The following is a 24,843-nucleotide window of genomic DNA, read 5'->3' on the forward strand; positions in this document are numbered from 1 at the left end:
AAAGAAGAGCTCTAGATATAGGAAGACTCAAGAGGTGATGAATTTAGTGATGCAGCAATGTCTAAAGCACATGGCCCTTATTTCTCTTCTCTCTACCACCCTCCAAGTTGTAACCACAGAGGAGACAGTGCTTCTTCCTAGCGCTGTTTCCCCTACGGTTACAATATGGCTGCAGTATTAAAAGATTCTCTACGCTGTCTACTGCTTTTGAATATCTTTCTTTCATTAGGGTTTGTTGAACAGTGTACAAGGTTTCCAGGGTGCGTGAAGAGGTGATAAGGGGAGAAACCTGTTAGTTGAGTTAGTTGCTGTCTTTTATACAAGGGGTTAGAATTCTGTTTTGTGTGTTTAGCTATGCTGTGCCCTATGGACATAGATTATACCTATGGCTCTGACTGGTCATTTGTTAATTTGCGTGGTAGGGGGATACACGTTCTTTATTCGTCAGCAGCAAATAGCATTTTGAACAATCCATAAAAATTATTAAATCGTGAGCCAGCCCTGATGGCTTAGTGGTTAAAGTTCAGTGCTCTCACCACTTCGCCAGCCCAGGTTCCTTTCCCGGTTGCAGAACCACACCACCCATCTGTCAGTTTCCTGCTGTGGCGGCAGCTCACGTAGAAGAAGTAGAAGGACTTACAACTGGGATATATAATCATGCACTGGGCCTTTGGGGTGGGGAAAAAAAAAAGAGGAGGCTTGGCAAAGGATGTGAGCTCAGGGGTACTCTTTCCCTGAAAAAAAAAATCTCAAGTTTGGAAGAAAACTGATAGATAACCTGATTAAACCACCCTCTGGTCTAATACTGTAAAAATCCTGCAGGCTGTAAAGACTGATTCATATTTTAAATAGGATTTAAATTTTGATTGTCCTTAAATGTATCTTTTAAAAATAAATTTAATCCTAACATTCACCTGATGTAATTCTCAAGCTAAAAATGTGAATGCTAAGATACCAAGCAAAATAAAGTTCCTAACACATTATGAACTCTTCCTGGTAGTGTTGTCTTTTTTTTTTGGTGAAGAAGATTGGCCCTGAGCTAACATCTGTTGCTAATCTTCCTCCTTTTGCTTGAGGAGGGCTGTCACCAAGCTAACATCTGTGCCAGTCTTCCTCTATTTTGTATATGGGACATCGCCCACAGCATGGCTTGGTGAATGGTGCTAGGTTCATGCCTGGGATCTGAACCTGTGAACCCTGAGCCACCAAAGTGGAGCATGCAAACTTAACCACTACACCACTGGGCCAGCCCCTTCTTTTCTTTTTTTGAGTATCAATTTCAGGAGTAAGGATTATAAATGGTATCAGTATACATAAAGTTTTATTTAAGGTTCTTCTATGAATAAAAAATTTGAAAGTTTTAGTTCGATATTTTTGTTTCAGACAATACAATTTCATAAATGTATTTTTCTGCCAGTTATACTAGAAAAAGTAAAGGATTTGTCACAAAGATTATTTACATATGCTTCAAATTTATTCTAGAAAGTCTAATTTTCCACCAAATAATTTAAAAATCAGTCAGAGAGCTTTAAGAGTTGAAAGGAAATTCCTGATCAGCATGGCCACTTAAGGAATTTCACAGACACACTCTGTAGACTCTGTGGTGACCACAATGACGTTCTAAGTGGTTGGCCAAGTTTTATTTTTGACACAGAGGGCGATTTGAACTCTAATGGAAAATAGTGGTAATTTTCTAGTTAGGCTTTTTGTAAAGATTAAAACATTGCACGATTTGTGTTGAGGTTTTGCAAGACTTTTGTGGAATTATGTGAAGCAAGAATTAACCCCCAGTCCATGGAAGCCATCAGGATTAAACCTAGTTAAGAGAATGCACACATCAGAGGGGCGAATCTAGGAATGGAATCCCGGCATCGAGACTCCTGTATGGGCTCCAGTTAACAAGACTGGAAGCATTTGGCTTTCCTCACCTGTTTATTACGTTTCTTCTTTCTTTGTTTCAGATACAGTGTTTGGATATGGGTTTGATTAAACACCCCCATAGAGGAGTATGGGCACCTCTTTTTTCAGACTATGGTCAAGTTAAGAGTGTGGCCTTTAAGGAGCCATCTTAAAATATGCCAGGTTTACCTTAGTTGAGTTTACCTTTACCAGAAATCTTATTTCTCATCTGACATCAAGCTGGAGGGATTAACTGTCATCCAGTGTCACTTGTTTTTAGGGTCTTTGCCCTGTACTTGGTTAGGCACATTTTTTTTTCCTTTTTGGACTGTTCCAATCATTTCAAGGAGTCTTTGTGATGCTTTACACAGAGTCTGCTAGATGTATCTCTCAGTGCTTTCCAGGGGCTGCTGTGTATAAACAGATCCACAGCCCTGTATGTATTTATACATATACAGATGTTTCCCTCTCTGTACAGGAGGGTCACTGTGAACCCGCACATGACCAGGACGGGAGTGAGATCTGAAATGCAGAGTGCCCTCTGCTCGCAAAACTGTGCTCCCCTGAATGAGGTATTTTAATTTGAGGCATGGGCATGATATGGGCTGGTAGAGGCCCCGATGCTTCTGTAAAATATTTCCTTAATCTTCTGAGACTTGAATGATGTCAATTTTTCCTTTTGTCTTGGTTTTTTAAAATTGTGGTTAAATATACATAATATAAAATGTATCATTTTAACCTTTTTTAAGTATACAGTTCTGTGGCATTAAGTATATTCACATTTTTGTGCAACCTTCACCATCATCCATCTCCAGAACTTTTTCATCTTTCCTAACTCTGTGCTCGTTAAACACCAGCTCCCCAGTCCCCGCTCCCCCCACCTCCTGGCAACTACCATTCAGCTTTCTGTCTCTATGAATTTGACTGTTCTAGGTATCTCATATGAATGGAATCATGCAATATTTGTCCTTTCGTGACTGACTTATTTCACTTAGCTTAATGTCTTCAAGGTTCATCCATGTTGTAGCACATGTCAGAATTCCCTTACTTTTTAAGGCTGAATAATATATTGTTGTATGTATATACCACATTTTGTTTATCCATTCATCTGTTGATGGACACTTGGGTTGCTTCTACCTTTTGGCCATTGTGAATGATGCTGCTGTGAACATGAGGGTGTGCAAATTTTCCTTGCTTTCAGTTCTTTTGGGTGTGTACCCAGAAGTGTAATAGCTAGATCATATGGTAATTCTATGTTTAATTTTTTGAAGAACTTCCATACAGTTATCCATAGTGGCTGCATCATTTTGCATTCTTATTAACAATGCGCAAAGATATACCAATTTCTCCACATGCTGGCCAACACATGCTATTTTCTGTTTTTTAATTTTTTTTATAATATCCGTCCTAATGGGTATGAGGTATCTCATTGTGGTTTTCATTTGCATTTCCCTAATAATCAGTGATATTGAGCATCTTTTTACATGATTATTGGCCATCTGTATATCTTCTTTAGAGAAGTGTCTATTCAAATCCTTTGCCTATTTTTTGATCGGGTTGTTTGTCTTGTTTAATTATTGAGTTTTGGGAATTCTTATATATTCTGGATTTTAACCCCTTATTAGATATACAATTTGCAAATATTTTATCCCATTACATTGGTTGTCTTTTCATTCTGTTGATAATGTCCTTTGATGTACAAAAGTTTTTAAGGGTGGTTGTATTTTGTCAGAGATAGTAAGGAAAATTTCATGGTATCTTGAATATTCGAAGAACTTCCAAACACTATAACACAAGTATTGGGTACCTATACTGGGAGGAGCCAGTATACTCATTTTTGTCGTGGCTATTAAGATAATGGGATGAGAAAAAAAAAAGAGCAGAGTATGGAAATTGTCAAAAGTTGAGAGACAGTACAGTTTAGTGGGTAAGAATATGGACTTAAAAGGCAGAAAGAACTGGGTTCTGATGCTGCTGTACCATTTATAAGATGTTTGCTTTCGAGTTGGTTAAACTTTCCCAATCTTATCTGTATGGTAAGGATGATAATAACTGATCCTATGGGGCTTTGTGAGATTAAATGAGGCGAAATGTGTATGCCAAGTGCTTTGGCAAGGCTAGACCTGCTGTAAATCCTCAATAAGACACTGGCATTGATGAGCAGGAGAATATCCTGTTACAGCTTGTTTGTTTGATAAGAGAAGAGATAGCAGGATGTATTCTAGGAGGAAAAGTAACAAGTCAGTTGTCTATTGGTTTGTTTTTGGTTTGATTCTGCTTTGTTGTTCTTTTCAACAATTCCAGATTGTCCCAGCTGAGGGTTGCTGACATTTGTTTCTTTAGTTTCCTCTTTGGTACCAGGATCAGTGATTTTCAAGTTTTTTGCTTTTTTTTTTGTGGAGATTATCTTTGCCACAAAATAATTCTTAATGAGTTTTTCTTGTACTTATCAACTCATTTAGCACTTATACGTAAGGATCCTTCTCTCCCTTTCTAGAGGGCATAACCCTGCCTTCCTTTTAACAAACTCTTTCCTGCTTAGTAACTATTCCGTAGTTTTGTTGAGATGTCTTCGAGTTATCCTCTTAACCCTTGGCATTGATCCTCCCCAGTGAGAAGAGGGGACGTCCTGGCGGCATGGAGTGGTATTCGTCCTCTTGTTACAGACCCCAAGTCTGCGGATACTCAGTCCATCTCCCGAAATCATGTTGTGGACATCAGTGAGAGCGGCCTCATCACTATAGCAGGTATGGGATGTTAGCTGGTTATTTGGGTGTGCTTTAGGTAGGAGCTCGAGTTAAATTGTCACACTGGAACCTCTTCTAACTCTAATGAACAGGGAGTCTTTTTTTTAAGGATTCCGAATAAAGTCTTACACCATTGCTGTGTTATAAACAACAGGTGAAACTTATTAATAAGTTGATAAATGGTTAATTATAAGAAAAATAATGGGTGGTAACCTAATGGATTATCTATCAATTTATTTGTAGGTGGAAAGTGGACAACCTACCGATCTATGGCAGAAGATACCATAAATGCTGCTATCAAGACCCATGATTTGAAAGCAGGACCAAGTAGAACAGTTGGGCTTTTCCTTCAAGGGGGCAAAGATTGGAGCCCCACACTCTACATTCGGCTTGTCCAGGATTACGGACTCGAAAGTGAGGTGGGTGTGCATTGCCACATCATCTTACTCTTTACCTAATATAGCTATTGCCAGTCACAGAATTGGCAACCATGTGGCCTCCCTGATTTAGAGTTTCCTTTAGCTGAGTTTGTTTCTGTCTGCATACTGTGGAAGTGAACTAACCAAAAAAAAAGATCGTACTTTGCTTTAGTTGCCTAAAAGTCAATGCACGTTTTAGTTTCTATTTTAAAATCTGGGGTTTGTGTGGTTTGTTCTTAGCAGACAGGACATCCCAAACTCTTTCTATCTCGAGCATAAGGAAGGCTGTTCTTCACAAGTGATATTGGGAGTAGAAGAAAGCTGAAGCTTCATCAGTCACTATAGTGTATAATAGAGTTGTAATAGAGTGGGTGCTGCGTAAGCATTCGGAGCCCGAGTAGGTTCCTCCCACACAATCAAAATCTCTTACTCTCCTAGAATTATTAGTTACAGGCTGTAAAAAACTGACAAGATAAGCAAGTACATGTTTTGCTTTGTACTAGAAAGTGTTGATATTCAAAGTACCCACCTAATGCAGTTTTGTATCGCTAGGTGGCACAGCATCTGGCTGCCACCTATGGTGACAAGGCTTTTGAGGTGGCCAAAATGGCAAGCGTGACTGGAAAAAGGTGGCCCATTGTTGGAGTGCGTCTCGTGTCAGAATTTCCATACATTGAAGCAGAGGTATGTGAATGGCCATGTGGGAATTTCCTGTCTGCCATGGGATTCCATTCATCTGTTCATTTTTCAGCTTTAAAAATTATATATAGCTAAGTTTTAATGCATGTATGTCAGCTAAAATCTGGAGTAAAATGTCTGCCCAGCCTAAACCCTTTCATTTAAAAAATTTTACTATTAATTCTGAAGTGATATTGGTAGTGGTAACAACAATAAAAGAATATATGGATTTCTTTCTCCTCCACAGAGCTATCCCAAGTCTTGTTAATTCAGTTGTTTGCCCCATTTGTGAACTAGCAGTTCTTCAAGTTTGTACCACTCTTGTTGCCTGATTACATATCTTGATTTGACACTTAACTTCTCAAAGATTTAAGCTTTGCTTCTCATCAAGTTTTCACATTTTATGAAGCCAGAGACCATGCTTTATATTTATTTATAATTCACCGCACCTGAAACATGTGTGTCCAGTAAGCATTTGCTTGTGGATTGAATGCACAACGTCAGTCCTCTGGCTACTCTGAGACAGAAAACTTTGAAGAGCCTAAAGAGATGAGACCATAGCCTTTTAACACTTGTTCTTTGCCTACTCAGCTATGTAGATTAGCATCCATATTATGTATAAGTAAAGAGGTAAGTGATTACTGTGGGTGGTAAATGAGAACTGATGCGATTTGCATGTTTGTGCCAGGTTCTACTCAGGAAGAAGGCATTAACTCTTGTCCAATTTGTCCCAACTTCCAAAACTCCTTTGGCAGGCAGTTGGGGAACTTGAATGATGTCACTATTTGTCTCATGTGTGCTAGAGAACCAGAGTATATAAAGAAAAATGTCACTTTGCCTAAGCACGAAATTTTTTTAAGTCAAACTTTACTTCCTCTTTTTTAAAAAAACCCTAAACTCATAATTTTACTTTAATTCAAACTCAGGTGAAATATGGGATTAAGGAGTACGCCTGCACTGCAGTGGATATGATTTCACGTCGCACTCGCCTGGCCTTTCTGAATGTCCAGGCAGCAGAGGAAGCCCTCCCCAGGATTGTTGAACTGATGGGCAGAGAACTGAATTGGGATGATTACAAGAAACAGGTATATATAAGTCTTTAAAGCCACAGTTCCCATTATAAACATATAATGTCTCGATCTGTTAGTATAGGCTAGTTTTAGTTAACAGAAGCATAATTTTTGATAGTGACTTTAGAATTCTTGCCATTTTTTTTATGTGTGTATTTATTGCTAGGCCTTAGGAAACTGGAAAGATATTCTTGTACCAGAATGTGTTGGTTGTTTCTGGAAAATCCCTTATAGGAAAATGCTCTCATATTCATGGTCATAATTCCTGAAAAAGCAAGATGAAGATTGTGGTAGAACTTTTTCTGGTTTTCATTGAAAACGCTCTTAGAATTTATTCTACAGTGAAATTCAGACTCCTGCAAATTTGCCTTTGGTAGGAAATAGTGGTTTTACTGCCTGACCACCAAATACTTGTTGATTTGTGTCACTTGAAATTTTATATTTATATCCAAATTAAGGAAAGAAAGCCAGTGATTCCCAGATGCCCACATACATCTTGTTGTAATAGACAGATCATCTTCATGATTTTTAATTAAACCAAACTATTGTGATAGGCAAAAGCATTTTCACATATTTATTCAAAAAATACTTTCTGTACTCATTGACTCTGTTCCTTTCCCCATAGTCTTTCTTGAACCCATTCCATTTAGGCTCCTTCGCTGCCTCTTTGCAGTAGTAGCTTTGGTCACACTCACCAATAACCTTTATGTTTTTCAATATTATTGTCAACTCTTGGTCCTCCTTTTACTTTTACTTTCTTAGTACATTCAACTGCTATCGCCCTAATTCAGACTACCAGCATCTCTTATGTGGATTATTATTATAGCTACTCTCCCCCAAACTGGTGTCCCTGCTATAACAATTTCAGTGATTCTGTTAAGAATAAAGTGGATCACTGAATGTGTCAGTCAGAAATTCAGAGGTGAAGTCTGCATTGGATATATAAATTAGAATTGGTATTTAAGCCATAGACTGGATGAGATCCTATAGGGAGTTCATGTTGTTAGACAATGGCAAGTGCTCCAGAAACTGAGCCTGGAGCATGCCAAAGTTTAGAAGTTGCAGAGATAAGGAAGAATCCAGAAGAAAGAGAAAGTAATAGCTAGTGAGATTGGAGAAGGCGTGAGAAGACTTAAGAGAGAGTTGTGACTCAGAAAGTAAGGGAGAAAATATTTCAAGAAGAGGAAAATAATCTACTGTATCACACGTTGCTGATAGATATAGTAAGATGAGGCCAAGTACTTAGCGAATTCCTTTGCTAACACACACTCTTTCCTACTCAGAGTAACGCCAACGTTGGTAAAATGGTTACAAGGCCCTCTGTTGTTTGGCCACCACCTCTCTGATCCCCCTGGTCTTTCTTATCATTCATTCACTCCCCTCCAACCCAGGGTCGAGTCTCTTTTCCTTATTTAAGCCTTGCTGATCCCTCTGTCTGGAATATTTTCCCCTAGCTATCCTCATGGCCAACTCCCTTACTTCCAATTGGTCTCTACTCCAGAGAGGCCTTCCTTAACGGGGCTGAATAAAGGGGCAAACCTGTCCCCCTCCATCTGAATGGCATTTTTTACCCCTTTCTCTATTTTTCCCTTTAGGATCGGTTCGTATTTGACATACCATATTTTTAGTTGTTTGTTATTTATTGTCTGTCTCTTCTCCAGGAAATAAGCTTCCCAGAGGAGAGGACATGATCTGTTTTATTTCTGTTCCCTCAGTGCCTGGTGTATAGCAGGCCCTAAATAAATGTCTGTTGAATGAGTGAATGAACATTCTTGAGCGTCTATGTCATATGCTGAAGGTGTAAGGAAGGCCTGGGCATAGTTCTTGTCCTTAAAGCATTCTCATTCTGGTGTAGATTCCGAAAGATGGCAATATCATATCACAGTCACCTAGGAAATGTTGAGAAAAAGGTCAGATTTCGAGGCTTGACTTTAGACTACCAGACTCAGAGTCTTTAGGGGTGGAACCATGGCCCTCCATTTAAAAAATTCTCTTCTAGTAATTTTAATTCAGTGTGTGTGATCTACTGGTGGTAGAAATCACTGGTTGACAAGAATTCCTTAATCATCGCCACAACTCTGTCGGGCATACCCTTTACTCCCATTTTATAGTTGAGGAAACAGGCTCAGGGGGCAAGTTCCAGTCAGAGTTCATCCGAATAGTAAATTATACAGCTAAGATTGAAACCAGGTATTGTGATCCCAGAGCATAGGCTTTCCCCACCCTGCCCTGATTCGTCTGCATTGGCTGGACTGGTTTATAAGGTCTTCCAGTTTTGAATTTTGGTTTGCTCAACTAAAGCTATACAGAGGCAACCCAAGAATGAAACTTACTCCTGTGCTACTGCCAATCATTTTTACCATATAGATGAATTGGGGATAATGTGTTCCTGTGAAAATTATGGTTGGAATGGTTTGAATATGCAGGAAGATATTTTGTGCCAGGAATTCAGGCTGTAGGAGGTAGGAAGGAGAAAGAAAATTCTGTAAACTGGTCGTGTTTGGCCCTCCCGAAGAAACTAGATTTAACTTCTGTTCAAATTTTATGAGTAGTTTGTGTACTCAGAAATATTCTCCCATCCCCCTCAACAAAGTAACAAAAATAAAAGACCTAAAGATACTACTCAGCATCTGAGACATAGGAGTATTAATGAGCACTGTGGACAGTCTAGAGAGGACAAAGGAGAAGGAAAAAAAAGAATTAAAGGTTAGAAAGCTGGACTTCTGAGAAAAGGTTAAAAGCACTGGGATTATTTAACTTGCAAAAGTGAAAGAGGAACAAGGTGATAAATAACTCTCTGTAGATGAATTGTGCTTGTTTTTACCAGTCAATACTTAATGAGTGACTTGTATACTGAGCATTATACCACATATTTTAGAGGAATAATAAATGGCTCATAGTTTCAAGGATCTTGAAATCTAATCGAGTGGTTGCAACTCATATATATCTTAGAAATATATGTGTATTTTCCAAAATTTAGAGAAAGATTTAGAGAACTCAAGATCAAATCAATGAACTTGGAAGAACGGATTAGGGGAGAAGGCGTTGTCTAGGGGAGTAGAGGGTTGATAGAGGAGTTGGTGGGGACATTTAGAGAACCAGATATTACCAAATTGTGTGCTACATCAAAAGATGACTACATGGTCAAAAGAGTTTGGGAAATTCTAAGTTAAAGAAATGAAACCATTTTCTTTAGTGCAGATTGCTTGGTGCCTTCAAAATGCTTACGTACGTTGTCAGTTTCCAAAAGGGAACTTATTCAGATATAGAGCCAACTCTCACTTTTTGGAAGGGCTTGTCGAGAGGGAGCCCTAAGCCACTGCTTAGGATGTGTTTTGGGCAACGTTGCCAGAGTATTTGATAAGGTAGATTTTATCACCTTTAGACAAAGCATACATTTCATTGAGAGACTTTAAAGAGAAGGCCACTTAAGTAGATTGAGAGAGTCTCACCAAAAGAAATTCTTTCAAAATCGACTCCCATGAGGAGGGAGAAAAAGGAGGCTAGTGAAGAAATGGAATGACTCTGAACAAAGCAAATTCATAAACACCAAATCTGAAACAGATGGAAGACGAGCACTCAAGAATGAAAGGGTATCCAGGAATACGGATGTACATGAACAGTATCAGGAATTGACTGAGTGTTGGACAAAATACTAAGAACACCAAAAGTAGCTTAAAAATGGAAAAGAATGCAAGTAAGACCTAACCTAGATCACTGCAGAAGGTGACTGGCACCACAGTCTTGAATGCTGGAGAAAAGAGAAAACTTTTCAATTCATATTTTAATACCAATTTGTTTTTCTTTTTTTCTTTTTTGTCAAAGAGAATGATTTTCAGTGTGAAAAGAGCAAAATAAATATTGGTAAGAGGAAATAGATATTCAAACAGGAGGCCACTCTAAATGAGTCTGTGTGCCAGTGCAGAAAAATGATACCTCAGAGTACTTGGAGAATTTGCAGATGGGATTTATTTAACTACTGTTGAGCTTTAAAAAATAGGAATAGAAGCAAAAGATAGAAGGTTGGCAGATGTAGTACCAAACTCTAAAAGGGGAAAGGAGAGAAAAATATAGTTTGTCACCTATAAACCCAGTGGTCTTGACATGATCTTGGGCAGTTTTCTAGATTACAGCATTTTAAGTTTATTTTATAAACATCTAGCAAGAAATAGTGATCACTGAAAGCTAGGAAGGAGTCATTTAGCAAAAATCATTTCAAACATCTAATTTTCGGAAGGAGCAACAGGATGGTTAGATCAGAGAAATGTTATGCTCATAATATATTTAGATTCCATAAAGCATTTTATGAAGCCCCATGTGATATCTTTTTAAAATTGGCAGATTTGTAGTTGTCAAATGGTCACTATTGGCCTCAGAAGAAATCTCTGGGAGCAGGTCATTAGTACTCTGTCCTTGGTCTTGACCTAGTCTACCTTGGTTCAAGTGCTTAGATTACAATGTTGATAGCATGCATTCTTGGTCTATCAATAATAAGAAACTGGAGGGAGAGTGAATGTTTGATGACAAATTGACGCAAGGGGTGAAATTTCATTACGTATAATTTAATAGAGATAAATGGCAAACCTTGCATTAGGTAGAAAAACAACTCCATCCATTCACGATAAATTTGACAAGGCTTAACAGTAGCACATGCAAAAAAGAAATATGGTTTTTGTTAACTGTGAATTCACAGCAATTAAAAGTGGCTGCCCCCACATACAATTGCAATCTTAAGTAGTGTTGATAGAAATCATACCTCCAGATTGATGAAGCTGATAGTTACTCTTTTCTAGATACTTGCCAGATGTCTGTTGGAGTATTGTACTTTTTTTATTATTCGGGTCATATTGCTTTATAACATTGTCTCATTTCCAGGTGTACATTATTATATATCAGTTTCTGTATAGATTGCATCATGCTCACCTCCAATAGTCTAGTTTTTATCTGTCACCGCACATATGTGCCCCTTTACCCCTTTTACCCTACCCCCTACCCCCTTCCCCTCTGGAAACCACTAATCTGTTCTGCTTATCCATGTGTTTGTTTATCTTCCACATGTGAGTGCAATCATACAGTGTTTATCTTTCGCTTTCTGACTTATTTCACTTCACATAACACCCTCAAGGTCCATCCATGTTGTTGCAAATGGGACAATTTCGTCTTTTTTTGTGGCTGAGTAGTATTCCATTGTGTGTGTGTGTGTGTGTGTGTGTGTGTGTGTGTATATATATATCCCACATCTTCTTTATCCATCATCAGTTGATGGGCACTTGGGTTGCTTCTACATCTTGGCTGTTGTGAATAAGGCTGCAGTAAACATAGGGGTGCATAAATCTCTTTGAATCATTGATTTCATGTTCTTTGGATAAATACCAAGTAGTGGGATAGCTGGATCATATGGTACTTCTATTTTTAATTTTTTGAGAAATTGGAGTATTGTATTTGGTTCTGATAATTGTATTATATGACAGGCCAGTTGTGGTTTGGAAGAAATTATCCAGCATGGTGTGGGGATTTGAAATCTTGTCTTATGCAGAAGAATAGTTCTAGACTTAAAGACAACTCTTAAGGAGGAAAGCACATAATTCTATCTTTAAATATTTGTTGTGCTGTGATACAGAAAATAAAAGTAGACTTTAAAAAACATTACTGTAGGAAAATTTTGCTGATCCCAAACAAATTGGAGGAATTGCAAAGAAATGTGCTTAATCTCAATATAAACCTTTTCAGCAATTGGAGCCATCCCTTTATGGGCTAGTTTCAGTAGTATTGAGTTCCTTCCCTACTGCTGGAGTTCTTTAGATGAAGACCTCATGCTTCCATTTTTGGAATGTTGTAAAGAAAATGTGGAGTTAGGGAGGTACCTTGGGTAACTTCTAGGGAGAAAATCCCCTCCAGCTTTGAAATTCCATGATTTCCTTGCTTGATGGAGAGTGGATAAATTACACATGCAGTGAAGGGACATGTATCAAAGAAGAGCGTGTTCTCAGGGGGAACATCAGATATGGCATTTCCTAGGAGATGAATCTTGAACCAGTTTTGTAGAAAATGACTGGCAAAATTGGTGCAATAGAAACAATAATTTTATTTATAAGTGGTAGATTTTCTTGTGTGAAGAGGCTAATCTGCCAGTGAAGAATGCCCTTGGTGACTTCACAGAGAATTTTATGTATACCTTATATATATTGTGTGTATGTATATATAATAGATTTTTATAATGTATGTTATATATTATATACATATATTTTTTAGCTGAGAGAGTTTTTTAGCATGCCTAACTTTTTGTTTTGATATGTAAGAGTGTTAAGGTAGAATAACAAGTTGGGAATGCTAAAAAATTCTCTCAACTAAAAAAATATATATATGGTATAAATAAATAAATATTTATAAATAAAATATATATTATATATTATATATATATATATTTCTCCTAAGAGACAGGAAAGTAGGAAGGAAATAATCTCAGAAAAAAAGTTTATCTTCCCAAGAAAAAGGAGCAAAGGGACTTGTTACTGACATAAGCAAAGACCTATAAACACATTTGATGCATGTGCATGTGCCATTGCTTTATTTTGCCTCATTTCACTTTACACTGGCACTATTCTACAGACCAGAATTTGGATCTGTAAATTGACTTACTAAGATCCTTTGATGGGAAGTCTGGGGAATTTAAGACTTGTATTAGTAAGCTTGTTCTAGCTTATGGTATATAACAAATAGCTTCAAAATCTCATTGGTTTACCATAGCAAGCACTTATTTTTCACTCATATTACATGAAGGCTGCATGTTAGTTGCTGTCCTCTTCTCTGTATTCCAGACTGGCTTCAGATGTCTGTTAGTCATACCCTTCTCATGCCACAAGAGCAAGAGAGACTAAGCAAAACTGCAGTTGCTTTTAAAGCTTGTACTTGAAAGTGGCATATATCATATCCGTTCATGTTCCATTGGTCAAAGTAAATCACATATCCCAGCTCACATCAATGGGTTGAGAATACTTTGAGCGGAGAAGCATGCGTGTATACTATAGGTATATATAAAAGAGAGGAAGGAGATATTTGTAAACAATATGCAATATAATAGAGTCACTTTGGAAGTTCTTAATTGGGAGACTGACATGAAAACTAAGAAAGACAGTGTTCTTGGCAATAAGTAGTATCAATTGAGACTGGGGACATTTGAAAACAAGAAAAGTAACTATTCAGGGAAGCTCATTTCTTCTCGTGACTCTGTAACTTCCACCAAATCCTCAGCATCCTAGTGACAAAATTTCAGAATAGCTAATCCCATGATGTCTGTGTTGGTACTGTGGGACACATTGTAGTCATTGTTCAAGTCGTAGATATCTTCTTCACTTCTAGTTTCTTTTTTGGCACCAAACCACAAGGATTTGGTCTTGTAGATTTTGCTAGTAAATACTGTGGAAGAATATTCAGCAGTAAAAAGAAACAAAATATTAAAACATGCAACAACATGAATGAATCTCAGAATCATTATGCGATGTGAAAACCATCAAACACAAAAGACCACCTGAACTCTTTTATACGGAGTTCTAGAAAAGGCAAAACTCTGGCATCAAAAAGCAGATCAGTGGTTGCCTTGGGCTAGAAGTCAGGGGAAGGGATCAACTGCAAATGAGGAAGAGGAAGCTTTTTAGGGCGATAGAGATCTTCTGCATCTTGATTGTGGTAGAGTATCCATCAAACTGTATACCTAAAATAGGGGAATTTTATTGAAGATAAATTATACTTCAATAGAACTGGAATAAATAAAAAAATTGTACTGGTCAGAAAAGTGAGGATGAGTTTCCTTTTAGAAAACCACAAGGAGAAAAAAATCGATAATTCTTTCCATAAATCTTTGAACTTTGTGTGTTTGTGTTTTAGGAAGAACTTGAAACAGCCAGGAAGTTTCTGTATTATGAAATGGGCTATAAATCTCGATCAGAACAGTTAACAGATCGCTCTGAAATTAGCCTACGGCCTTCAGACGTTGACAGGTACTTCTAATAAGTTTCTATATCTCTCTTTTTTATCTTCACCCACATAAGTATATTTTTCCATTATTCAATGTTGTGTTCCAGGTATAAGAAGAGATTTCATAAGTTTGATGCAGACCAAAAGGGTTTTATTACCATTGTTGATGTTCAACGTGTATTAGAGGTAATATTTTTTTGGTTCAATTGAATAGCAGAAGAATGTATTAGGTAATTATATTAGGTAATTTTTAGGTATATTAGGTAAAGATTATATTAGGTAATTTTTTCTCATCTGTTGCTTTGTATAAGTAATATTTCTTTATTCACTTTTTGAAAGGTTGATAACATTAATAAAAGGCTATGCACAATTTTTAATTAAACCTCATTATTTTTTGCTTTCATTTTATTTAGAGTATCAATGTTCAAATGGATGAAAATACACTACACGAAATTCTGAATGAAGTAGATTTGAACAAAAATGGACAGGTTGAACTCAATGAATTTTTGCAGGTGAGTTGTGGTGAAAGGAAACAGGTGTATTTGCTTTCTATCCTTTGGTTGTTAATGGATGTTCAAGACTGGATTTTTAAGTCCACGTAGTTGTCACTCCATTCTGAAAAAGAAGAAAGCTTGAAGCCGGCAAAGATTGATTTGTCTGCCCTCAAAGATAAGGCTCTACGTGGTCCGTGTTCTTTTTCTTTCTTTTTATGAGACACATTCTGTTATGTTGGGCAATTTAGATTAAATCCAAATTAATTATGGCTCAAAGGGCTGAATAAGAAGTATTCTTTTAAAAAAGTATGCTGTGGAATACCATTGCCAGACCACTTTTTACCTGCTTCAAAAGAGGCAACACAATCTTCCTAAGATGGAAAGTAATATTTTTATGGAGGAAGTTTAAAAAAATCGTGGCTGTATTCATTTGAGAATCATATTCACTTGAGAACCTGAAATGTAATTATTATATTCTTACATTATAAAGAGCCTGAAAAGCAAAAGAAAGGAAACTGGGGTCAAGACCATATAATTCAAGCATTTCTATTTCCAATTTTCCACTTACGCAAGGCTCAATGGTTTAATCGTAACCGTGAAGGAAGTAAATTTTGTTACTTTTACTTCAAACGGGATGTTACACATCATTCCTTAAAAGAAAGAAATTCAACAAACCCGTACATTATTTGTAGCTGTCCATAGGACTCTAGTCATGTGAAGAATGTATTGGTTTCCAAGCAGCTAGGTTTTTTTCTTTAGTGCTTCTTGGGCAGGTATTTCAAATGAATGCCAGGTCTTGCTTGCACTATGGCAATGATGAATGCTGAACATGAAATAAATTAATGCTGGGGATTTTGGTCAATGTCAGCCCTTTCTTCACTGTGTCAAGTTAAACAAACAAGATCAAGGCAAAGGAAATGGTAATTGTCTCTCTGGAGATGAGCTGCAGATAAGAGCATTGTTGAATCTAAATGCAGAAAATTTTCACAGGTTGTGTCCAGCATTCCAAAAAAGAATGTTTAGTTCCTTACCATGGTGTTTAACTAACTGCATGTTTTAAATTGAGTTTAAAATTTGTGCTTAGGAATTAGAAATCATTCAATACATTTTTTGTCTAGTTTTTTCTCGAGAGGATTATATTGTTTATCTCAAGATTTTAGAAAACTTTTCTTCAAGGAAATAGCTTATGCTTCATTTCATGAGTGTTGTAAATAAACAACAGCATTTAGGATTGAAAAATGTGGAGTTTTAGAAACAATAAGAATCTAATTTTATGGACATGCTATGTGGTTTGTGTTTTAAGTAATTTTTCTGAGCGCAATAGAATTAAACACATAGAAAAACCATCTTTAGGTTTTCTTGTAGTTTCTTGATAACTGAGTATTTCTTGTCCAATTCTAAATGAAAGAGACTATTCATGCTTCTACTAAGTACAAATACACAGTGTAATTTTTAACTAAAAAATGGTGATTGTATTTCTCATGAAATATATTCACACCCAAATGTTATTTTTTTCATGTAATATGGTTTCAAGTTACGTGTAGTGTTTAAAGAAAACTTTCAATTTTTAAAAGCTAGTACATCATGCAATTTTTATGGATAGAGAAAAAAACTCTAGCTCTGATAAACTTTGAAGGTCTTCATGGAATCAGACACAAAACAATGCACAATAAGTTGTTCTGTATTTAGATGTCAGCATTCTTTATGTTACTGCATTCATCGGATGTAAAGTAAATTTTCAGGGTTTTTTAAGTAAAATATTTTCCTTTCTTAAAGATTAAGAGCCCATGTTGATCCCATTAAACATCTTTTTAAATATAGATATGGTTTTTCAATAATCCTTCTAGAAGGATCACTATAGATATTGGGTGGTTACATGACTTTATTTTTAGAGTCGGGCTCTAATGACACTTCTGCATGTAGGAGTCCATCTCTAATAAGCAATAGCTTGTGAAACAGCTTTTAATAAGGTCATGAAATTCTGATCCAGCCACTTGGCAGATGCCTCTGACTCTTATTCATTTTTAAGAAATATATTTCTGTTGGCTAAAAACTATAACCCTAAAAATATTTTGAGAATTTATATATTTCTGATGAATGGCTAAATCAGTTCTTTTAAAAATAAAGATTGGGGAAGTGAGATCAAGAAAAGCAAATAGTTAAAACCACATCAACTTGAAAAGGAAAAAAAAATCCCCATGCTCATAATTGCAAAGTGCCTTCCAGATTAAAGGCCTTTGCCCGCTGACTGCATGTAATTTCAAGACTAATTCTGATTTTATCCATTGGATAAAAATGAATTAGCTAAAATCTGGGCTGTGGAGTGCTTTTAATTCTTAAGGTAGATTTCTGGGTCCATTTTCAAGGACTTAAATGTAAATTACTTTAAAAAGTCTTTAAGGAATTTGGATTTAGGGGACTTGAAGTCATCAAGTACAGTAACACTAAAAAAAAGTAGTTAAATATAAGTCATGGTTTTTTTTCAATCCCTGAGATTCTAAATTGTTGTTTTCTTTTTTTTTTTTGAGGAAGATTAGCCCTGAGCTAACTACTGCCAATCCTCCTCTTTTTGCTGAGGAAGACTGGCCCTGAGCTAACATCCATGCCCATCTTCCTCTGCTTTATATGTGGGACGCCTACCACAGCATGGCTTTTGCCAAGCGGTGCCATGTCCGCACCCGGGATCCGAACCAGCAAACCCCGGGCTGCTGAGAAGCGGAACGTGTGCACTTAACTGCTGCGCCACCTGGCAGACCCCTGTTTTAAGATTTTTAAATAGAATTAAAAATCTAATATTTGAGTTGCTCAAAAAATCTGTGCCCTGCGCACATGAAGGGGCAAAAAGTGATGCGTTCGATTTGCGTTTAAAGTCAGGCTCATTTGCTAGATAGGGGGAGTTTTTGCAGCAGTGGTGGAATGCCAGCCCCTTCTTCACCTTCTGAAATGTTCAAAAATTATGCTCTTCTTATTCGAGCTGTAGTACTTGCTATGGTTTTTGATGGAGCACTTAATTACCTCTGCCTGCTGCAAAGGTAACCGTGAAAATGCCATGAATAAGGGAGGAAGCTGGCCTGCCTTCTGAATCTCTTGCATGTTTTCTCTTTAAGCTGATGAGTGCCATTCAAAAAGGAAGAGTGTCCGGAAGCCGGCTTGCTATACTAATGAAAACTGCAGAAGAGAACCTGGACAGGAGAGTTCCCATTCCGGTGGACCGAAGTTGTGGAGGATTGTGAGTCTGAGCAGTAAATCCACAGCCAACAAACATAGGAACAACAAAGCATCACGTAACAAAAACCAGAGATGACTCACACTCCTCCAAAATAGTGGATCTGGGTAGCTGCCTTTTTTAACACTGGGAAACATTCCAAAGCTTTAGGATGTCGATGTATACCCTTTATTTGTATTTGCCATTCAATCTAACTTCTAAAAAGCATATTTTCTCTTTTTTTTCATTTTCAATGCACACTCATTTAATCTTTTGCATCCATTTTGTGACCTGTTAGACTGGACGTGCTTCCTTTTTGTTTGTTTATTCATTTATTCTAAATCAGTTGTAGAGGCAGAATATTTTGGGAGAAATTGAAAAAAGAAGCTAGAAGAATTATGTTACATGCAGAAAGCTCTGGACATTAAGCTTGTAGAGAATGTTTGTTCTTAAAAGAAATGGAGTGGGGAGTGACCTATTGAAATGATAGGGTTTCTGGAGACTTCTCAGCCCCTTCTTCCTCCAGTGTGTCTGCCTTCCTCATCCAAACAGGATTGTACAATTTTATATCTAGAGCATGTCTGGAAGAACTGGAGTGGGAAGAAAAAGTTTAGATCTGGTTACAGGAGTGAGTCTCAAAGAGAAACTCTGAAAGCTTCCAGAATCACAGGTATAAGATAAGGATAGCGTTGACATTTGCTGGGAGCTACGGTGATAGTTTCATCTCAGCAATTCCTTTTTTTTTCCCCAGTCACTGCTGGTTTTTCTTTGACTATTATAGTTGCCAGGAAGATCCTTGCTTTTTTTACTTTAAAACCAGCATTTAAGTGGCAAGTTGGATGTAATGGGATGAGATTAAACTTCTCAAATCTTTACAGTAGTAATAAATTTAAGGATTAAAAACCTGTGTTTATATATCCACATATGATAGCACAATTTTCAATCCCCAAATCCTAAATCTTGGAGCATGTGAGATTGTCAAACATAGCCTATTTTGCTTAGTTTATTGCATCATTTTTTGTGAGTATTTGTAAACAGTAAAAGAGGATAGAAATAGCCTTTAGTTAACTTTACTTATAATTATTTGTAAAAAGGCACAATACTGCAATATTCAAGGTCATTGTGGTTGCTTAAACTCTTTCTCTTTCTGTAGTCAATGGAAAAGTTCTCAATCAACCAAAAAGAAAACCACACGCAACACACATTCACACACCCCCCCGCACACACACACATAGAGACACACAACAAAAACAGAAATCAATCTGCATTGAATTTAACAAATAATTTACTGAATTTAAAGGGCCAGTTTGGTATGCTTTTGCAATATTTTGGTGGCTTTTAACCAGTCATCTGAATATTTATTCATTATGCTTCCTCTTGTGCGATTGTCTACTTTTTTGTTTTTTAAGATCAAGTTGTGTATGTAATAGGAAATGTAGCCCTTTATTTAATGCCAGATTTTCATTGCACAGACTTCAGGTCTTAGTTTCTTAAACTGGTACATAAAACACTTTTGTGCTGTTATTTCTATTGGTGTCCACATTGTAGGACATCTTTATGCCTCATTCAAGTGGGGTATGAGCCTGTATGTCATGATATAAACACTGGAAGTTCACTCACCTAAGCCCCTCCTCTCACCCCAAAGCAAACAGCTCGGATAGCATCTTAACTCATTTTGTTTTTAAATGAACTTTAGACTTGTTACTTCCTAAAGGAAAACCTAAAACAGAGCAAATGATGCTGCCAGGTATCACTGTGAACTTTTTTCTTTGAAGGTGTGAAATTTTTACACTGTGTTTTATTCTCTTTTATTTTATTTTCCTTAATAATGGAAGCGTGTGGCTTTGTAATTTAGTGTTTTTCGATCAAGACAATAAATTTCACTGTTCAGAACCGAGTGACACTTAATAGATAGAAGAGCTGTCCTTTAAAACATCGTAGATGATGTACACAATATAGTACATTGTGCTCTCTCTCTCTTTCTTTTTCTAGTTAGAGCAAGATAACGGTGACTTATATCCTTCCTGAATCCCTCACAGTAGGGACTGGGCTTCTCCCCTGACGGGCCTGGGCGGAACTGTATTTGTAAAACAGGCCTTGTTTGTGCACGCTTTGCTATGAGTGAAGTTCCTTTAAGGACAAAGGAAAGCGCACTTTTCCTCTTTTGAGCATATCTGCTTTTGCTTAAAATCTGCTAATTCTAAAACATACGCTCCTTCACCAATCCCAGAGACTCGACTTGGAAATGAGCTGGTTCCGAGACTTTACTGTGAATAAAGCACCCCCGCACTTTTGTGTAAGTTCTTAATGAAACTTGTACAGCTTCTTTACCTGATCTCAGAAAAAGAGAAAAGAAATAGAGGGCTAAGTCCCTTCAAAATCTATTCCAAGCGCAAAAAATTTTTTTCTTTTCGTATGAATGTGGTATTAGATGATTCTGTTGGAGTGGGAGTGGGGTGTGCAGAGATTGTCTTTTATCATCAAGTGGTTTATTTCAAGAGCCCGTAAGGGGATTCAGGTGAAGGAACCCTCATCTGTGGTGGAGAGCTGGATGCCCCTTTAAATAGCCCATACCGCGGTCATAACAACGGTGATAATGCTGGATTATTTGTGAAGCCAAGGTTGTCTGCCTTATAGCCATCATACTGTTTGCAATATTCTTGCTTTCAATCAGTTTATCCTGAGTGTAACTTTAGGATTTCTACTATTAAATGCATGCTTCCTATTCTGCTTTAGTTTCTATGTTTGTTTTGTCTTTTTCAAAATATGTAGCTTACTCTTTTATACAACAAAAATTTTATTCTGACTTTTACTAAACATACTGTATGAATAATCATTGATCTTATTTCCTTCTTTTTTATGCATTTGTAAAGATTTTTGGCATATGAATGTAATTATGTTGAAGTCAATGACGCTATAATTTGCACTGTTTTGCATCCTATCAACCCTTTTGAGGGAGTTAAAAAACCCTATTGTGTTTTTAAAGAATATCAAGTGTAAGTCCAGTACTGGAGGGGATATACTCACTGCATGTTTTCATATGTGGCACTTTTATGTATTGTGTTGGGTTATTGTTCTGGATTGGACTGTTAAATACTATGTTTGAGGCTGGGTTGTCATTTTTATAACTGTCTTGGTGTTTTATCGCCATTATTTATTACTTTTGATATACAGAATGAGCTGCATGCATTTATAGAGCAATAAGAGGGTGTATTTAATGTGCCTTGTTTTTAACTGAATAGGAACTGAAAGCATGAATCAATAAAACTGATTAAAATGGTCCATTTGCTGGCATTTTGATGTTACCTGCAGTCAGAGAAATAACTTGGATTACCGTTGAAGTTTACAAAAAAGTTTGAAAATATTTTCACAAACTATATCCTTAATGGCACTTACACATTAATCCTTTTAGCTTGAAATTTTGTAATTTTATCTCAAAAGTGAATCTCTGCATAGACAGATGTAATTTTCTGAGACTGCCAGAATTATTTGTATTAATTTGTTGCTGGAGCCTTTAGGGCATGACTTCTGTATTTGTGCAATCCTATTCTAAAATTGCATCCATCCTATTACAACTCTGTTGAATTCTTTTTTTCCTTTCTTTTTTTTTTTTGTTTCTTTTTTGTCAACCAGAGCCTTTCAGCCTGAGCGTTCCCAGGCACACTGATGAATTTTATCATAACTAAAATCAATAGAAATGAATGGGAAAGATTACATAATCCATTTTGATCATCTTACATGTCAAGTTAGTGCAGGGTTGCCAAGTGTTGATAAATGCTCTGACAGAAAAAATGCTATATATTTTCATTGTCAGTAAATCAGTAAAGCTGTTACCAGTTTTAACACAAATTTTCTAATGCCCATGTTATCTTATTGGTTTTAATTTACGCATATACATGGAGCATATTCTCCAATTGTGGTTTAGATGCGCTCTTCCTGGCTTTACACGCTCAAAGGCATGCGTGAGCTTCTGAAGGTTCTTTGAAATTGTATAGAATCCCCCAAAGCGATGGCTCCCAGACAGACTTGTAACAATGAATTGCTTCTTCGGTGCCTGCAAAAAAATATTATAGCAGCTCAAAATTGTTCATTGATCCGGCTTATCAAATTTTATAGCACTTTAAAATTTGTCAAGATAAAATTTGTCAAAATACATTGCTCCTGGTTTTTTGAAATGTATAAAACTTATCGTAATCAAAGAAAGGGAAATGGATACTAACATCCATATTTTGCACTCTTTGTCAGCGCTGCATTATCACTGGTGTTAGATTTCACCCGATGACGTTTGACTTATGAAGGGAGGAAATAACGCAAATTTTAAATTGATATGGCACCCTCATACTGAGAGGATTTCTGGATAGGAGATGGAGTTGATGAGTGGTTTGTGCCTGTACTGTGTATTTCAGGTCTCTAATTAGCTACCAAACTTGTGAAATTCATGCATCTAACATGATGCATGTGAGCCATGATGACACCAGAGAAGTTCTGCAGATCCTGTGCTGAGAAAGTGGAGGGACCTTTGCGAAACTCAATAAACAGCTTTGCATTTTGTTAAATACCTGATCCAGAATCATAAGGTTTCTTTGATCTAATCAAAATAACACTTTAACCAAAATTTTTAAGGCCGTCTTCCTTCTCCTCATTTGGCATCAAATTGCGTTGCTTAGCCAACCGCACCATTGGTCTCCTGTTGGTTAACTGTGGTCAGGTTGGAATTGCTTGAAACTATGGAAGTTAAGGTATGTATCCTATAGTTGTAGATAATGTATCATGTTTCATTGGAAGAGATAGGAGGATTGAATCTCATAGTACCCACCTTGGATTTGAGAGCATGGCACGTGGTATGACTGGTTCCACCAACTTCTGAGCCATTCATGCCCACTGTTTTGTGTCTTAAGTAGTTTCTCTGCTCTCATTTTCCAGAGATAGCAACTCCCATAGAATCCAGGTTCACTTCTTCCTTGGCTGCTGCTAGCTTTTCTTCAATGTGGTGTCTCAAGGAGTTGGGAGGTATAAAAAGTTTTGTTTTCTTTTGTTCCTAGTGCTTATAAAACAATAGTTTTGGTTATGGAGAATCTTAAATTGGAGGCTGCTTTTTCATAGTCACAGGATTTCTTTATTTGTTTTAACCTCATACTATAAAACTGGGTCTAACTTTTTTGAGATTTTTTTTAAAAAAGTCCAATTTAGGCATGTCTGATTGTTTTAAAAGCTACCTACTTCTGTTTGTCTAAGCGATCTCAATATAATGAACATGATCAACATACCACTTTTCTTTAACCTGATCTTAATGCCCTCTTTTAAGCAAGCGGTTCCCTCTTTACCACCTCCTTCCTTCAAAGATCTTCAAGCCACTTCTTCCTTTTAATTTGTTGCTTAGATTTTCTCTCCTTTGCTTAAAATCAATTTTTTTTTGTTTTTCATCCCCATCATTAATTGATTTACAATTCATTTTTATGCATACAGAGTTTTTCCTATCCAAGTTAAGAAGCTGTAAATCTTAGATCCATTGAAATGACAGTGAGAAATATTTCATTTTATCCCATGAATCATTTGCCATCCTTATTGCAGAAAAATGGCAAAATTATGGTGAACCATGTTTTCATAAATTACTGTGTCCCTTCTCCCCCACCCCTGCCACCCCGGTTCATTTCATTATTTGTTTGCAAAGACTGTAAGAGAGAATCCAGACACTTGTGGTAAACAATTCTGATTTTACAGCAGGCTAATCGGAATTTCATAACATCACAAATTAATTCCTCTCGTACCGTGAAGAATTTAATTCATGTACAAAAATATATCATCTATTTTATAACTCAAAAATAGCTTGATATTAAGGTACATTCTGTGATTTGCTAGTATAACCAAAGAGGAAGACTGCCAAATTCCTTAAATAATGTATATAACTTTCATTGTGTTTCATATGTCAGCGTAGTCGTTTATGGCCTGAAAGGTGTGTGCTTTGCACTATGTGTTTGAACACTATTAAAAAATCATGGCTTCTTCCAAAAAGGACGAATCATGGTTTGCATTTCACATCTGACCTAGAATGAAATGTCTTATATGGAGACTCCCTCCTCCTTAGGAATATCTTCAAAAGTAGATTGAAAATATTTCTAAAGCCAAATATTTTTAAAAAGCAATAAATGAAATCAGTTACTATAATGTTATAATATTGCTAAATGGACAGATTTGTCTGTTGCCCTAAATCTCTACTTTATTATTAGATCTTTTAAGGAACCCTGGTCAGTTATTTATACAGTTAAAAAAGTCAAGTTTATCCTGATAAATATATTCGTCATAGTGAACTGCTAAACTGTTTTCAAAATGGGCCATTTTTTAAATGGAGCTTATCCA

At 36.7% G+C, this 24,843-nt stretch overlaps 1 protein-coding gene across 5 annotated transcripts in view; it reads left to right on the plus strand.

The window, feature by feature from the left end:
* Positions 1-21,767, plus strand: part of GPD2 (glycerol-3-phosphate dehydrogenase 2) — a 139,096-nt gene extending 117,329 nt beyond the window's left edge. For 3 of the 5 annotated variants that reach the window (XM_044768891.2, XM_014858273.3, XM_014858272.3), the window contains exons 10-17: positions 4,512-4,646; positions 4,890-5,065; positions 5,618-5,749; positions 6,670-6,828; positions 14,698-14,810; positions 14,895-14,973; positions 15,201-15,299; positions 18,389-20,377. In XM_044768891.2, coding sequence (XP_044624826.1) covers positions 4,512-4,646; positions 4,890-5,065; positions 5,618-5,749; positions 6,670-6,828; positions 14,698-14,810; positions 14,895-14,973; positions 15,201-15,299; positions 18,389-18,514 — 1,019 coding nt within the window. In that variant the 3' untranslated portion in view covers positions 18,515-20,377. Of the gene's footprint in view, positions 1-4,511; positions 4,647-4,889; positions 5,066-5,617; positions 5,750-6,669; positions 6,829-14,697; positions 14,811-14,894; positions 14,974-15,200; positions 15,300-18,388; positions 20,378-20,478 lie in introns of those variants that run through there. The other 2 variants (XM_070507796.1, XM_014858275.3) reach the window with 1 other exon arrangement.
* Positions 21,768-24,843: the final 3,076 nt, after the last annotated feature.

The sequence above is a fragment of the Equus asinus genome, chromosome 4 (genome assembly GCF_041296235.1).
Source record: "Equus asinus isolate D_3611 breed Donkey chromosome 4, EquAss-T2T_v2, whole genome shotgun sequence".
NCBI classification, from domain to species: Eukaryota; Metazoa; Chordata; class Mammalia; order Perissodactyla; family Equidae; genus Equus; species Equus asinus.